This window comes from Eschrichtius robustus, chromosome X (assembly GCF_028021215.1).
Source record: "Eschrichtius robustus isolate mEscRob2 chromosome X, mEscRob2.pri, whole genome shotgun sequence".
Lineage (NCBI taxonomy): Eukaryota > Metazoa > Chordata > Mammalia > Artiodactyla > Eschrichtiidae > Eschrichtius > Eschrichtius robustus.
The window spans coordinates 5,857,002-5,859,588 of NC_090845.1; the positions used below are offsets into that span (position 1 = coordinate 5,857,002).

Genomic DNA, 2,587 nt, shown 5'->3' on the forward strand with positions numbered 1-2,587 from the left:
TTGAACAGAGCACGGGTAGGCACGTGGGCTTCAGTAGTTGCAGCATGCGAGCTCAGTAGTTGCAGCACGAGAGCCCTGGAGCACGCAGGCTTCAGTAGTTGTGGCACACAGGCTCAGTAGTTTTGGCTTGTGGGCTCTAGAGCGCAGGCTCAGTAGTTGTGGCGCACGGGCTTAGTTGCTCCGCCGCATGTGGGATCCTCCCAGAGCAGGGCTCGAACCCATGTCCCCTGCTTTGGCGGGCGGATTCTTAACCACTGTGCCACCAGGGAAGTCCCAAAAATCATTGTATAACTTTTTGACTCCCTAAAAATGTAACTGCTAATAGCCAACTGTGGACCAGAAGCCTTACTGATAACATAAAGTTGATTAACACTTATTTTGTATGTTATATGTCTATCTACATATATTTTCTGCATTCATGATATACCTAAATTTTTCTTAATTAAAAAAAAAAAAGGGTGAGACCCGGAGCTGCGGACGGGCGGGCGGCCCAGCGAGCCGGCGACAGAGCGGCGGGCGTCGGGTTCGGGAGCCGAGCGCTGGCCCCGCGTCAAGTCGGGCCGAGCCGCGCCGCAGTCGCCGCCGCCGCCGCCCCCCGCCCGCAGCCAGCGACCCGCCGCGGGCGCGCCCCCGCTCTGCGCTGTCTCCGATGGCGTCCGCCTCCGGGGCCATGGCGAAGCACGAGCAGATCCTGGTCCTCGACCCGCCCACAGACCTCAAATTCAAAGATTCTATCAGGTCTGTTAAACCTGCAGGCTCCAGGAATCCACGATACACCCCCACCCCAGATCGCCCCATCTCACCCTCACCCTCCAGAAAAACCCAAGGCCCCTTCACAGATGTAGTCACTACAAATCTTAAGTTGCGAAATCCATCGGATAGAAAGGTGTGTTTCAAAGTGAAGACTACAGCACCTCGTCGGTACTGTGTGAGGCCCAACAGTGGAATTATTGACCCAGGGTTGACTGTGACTGTTTCAGTAATGCTGCAGCCTTTTGACTATGACCCCAATGAGAAGAGTAAACACAAGTTTATGGTACAGACCATCTTTGCTCCACCAAACATTTCAGATATGGAAGCTGTGTGGAAAGAGGCAAAACCCGATGAATTGATGGATTCTAAATTGAGATGTGTATTTGAAATGCCCAATGAAAATGATAAATTGAACGACATGGAACCCAGCAAAGCCGTTCCCCTGAATGCTGCGAAGCAGGACGGGCCCGTGCCAAAGCCACACAGTGTTTCCCTCAATGATACTGAGACGAGGAAGCTCATGGAAGAGTGCAAGAGGCTCCAGGGAGAGATGATGAAGCTATCGGAAGAAAACCGACACCTGAGAGATGAAGGCTTAAGGCTCAGAAAGGTAGCACATTCGGATAAACCTGGATCCACCTCAGCTGCATCCTTCAGAGATAATGTCACCAGTCCTCTTCCTTCACTTCTTGTTGTAATTGCAGCCATTTTCATTGGATTCTTTCTAGGGAAATTCATCTTGTAGAGTGAAGCATGCAGAGTGCTATTTCTTTTTTTTTCTCTTGACCAGAAAAAGATTTGTTTACCTACCATCTCACTGGTAGTGTGGCCCACGGTGACCATTCTTTGTGTGTACAGCGTCATATAGGCCTCGCCTGTAACAGTCTCACGGTTAGAAACACAGTAAGAGCAGAGTGTTGGGCTCCCGGACAGCGTGAACGTCACCAGACCATCCCTAGCAGGTGTCATTGCACATTCAGTCCTTTATGAAATTCATAAGTAAAGAATTGTTCTTTCTTTGTGGTTTTAATGAGAGTTCAAGAATTGTTCAGAGTCTTGTAAATGTTATTTTAATAATCCTTTAAATTTTATCTGTTGCTGTTACCTCTTGAAATATGATTTATTTAGATTGCTAATCCCACTCATTCAGGAAATGCCAAGAGGTATTCTGTGGGGAAATGGTGCCTCTTACAGTGTAAATTTTCTCCTTTACCTTTGCTAATATCATGGCAGAATTTTTCTTATCCCTTGTGAGGCAGTTGTTGACTGAGTTTTTCATCCTTCCAACCCTGTCCCATGGTATTTAACACAAAAATAATAAAACTGTTAACAGATTAAAAAAAAAAAAAAAAAGTATTCCTAGGCTGTGTGGTTCATCTGAGAGTTTTTTCAAATTGCTGCAAATCTCCAAAAAATTTTTCCAGTGTTTTTATTGAAGAAAATCTGTGTACAGGTGGACCTGCCCAGTTCAAACCCTAGCTGTTCAAGGGTCAACTGTAATTAAAATGTAAAGCATCTGCGTTTCTATGATTCATTTACTTATTTTTAAAATTTATTTTATTAAAGTATAGTTGATTTACAATGTTGTGTTAATTTCTGCTATACAGCAAAGTGATTCAGTTATATATTCTTTTTTATATTCTTGTCCATGATGGTTTATCACAGCAGATTGAAGATAGTTCCCTGTGCTCTACAGCAGGACCTTGTTGTTCATCTATCCTATATATATAATAGTTTGCAACTGCTAATCCCAACTCCCAATCCATCCCTCCCCCTGCCACTCCCCTCCTTGGCAACCACAAGTCTGTTCTCTATGTCTTTGAGTTTCTTTCTG

At 45.5% G+C, this 2,587-nt stretch overlaps 1 protein-coding gene across 1 annotated transcript; it reads left to right on the plus strand.

Moving 5' to 3' along the window:
- Window positions 1-577: 577 nt before the first annotated feature.
- LOC137757215 (vesicle-associated membrane protein-associated protein A-like) lies at window positions 578-1,787 on the plus strand. Its single transcript, XM_068533875.1, has 2 exons — window positions 578-738; window positions 817-1,787. Exons 1-2 carry the CDS (start codon window positions 650-652, stop codon window positions 1,496-1,498), a joined length of 771 nt encoding a protein of 256 aa, XP_068389976.1. The 5' UTR covers window positions 578-649; the 3' UTR covers window positions 1,499-1,787.
- The last annotated feature ends 800 nt before the right edge of the window (window positions 1,788-2,587 follow it).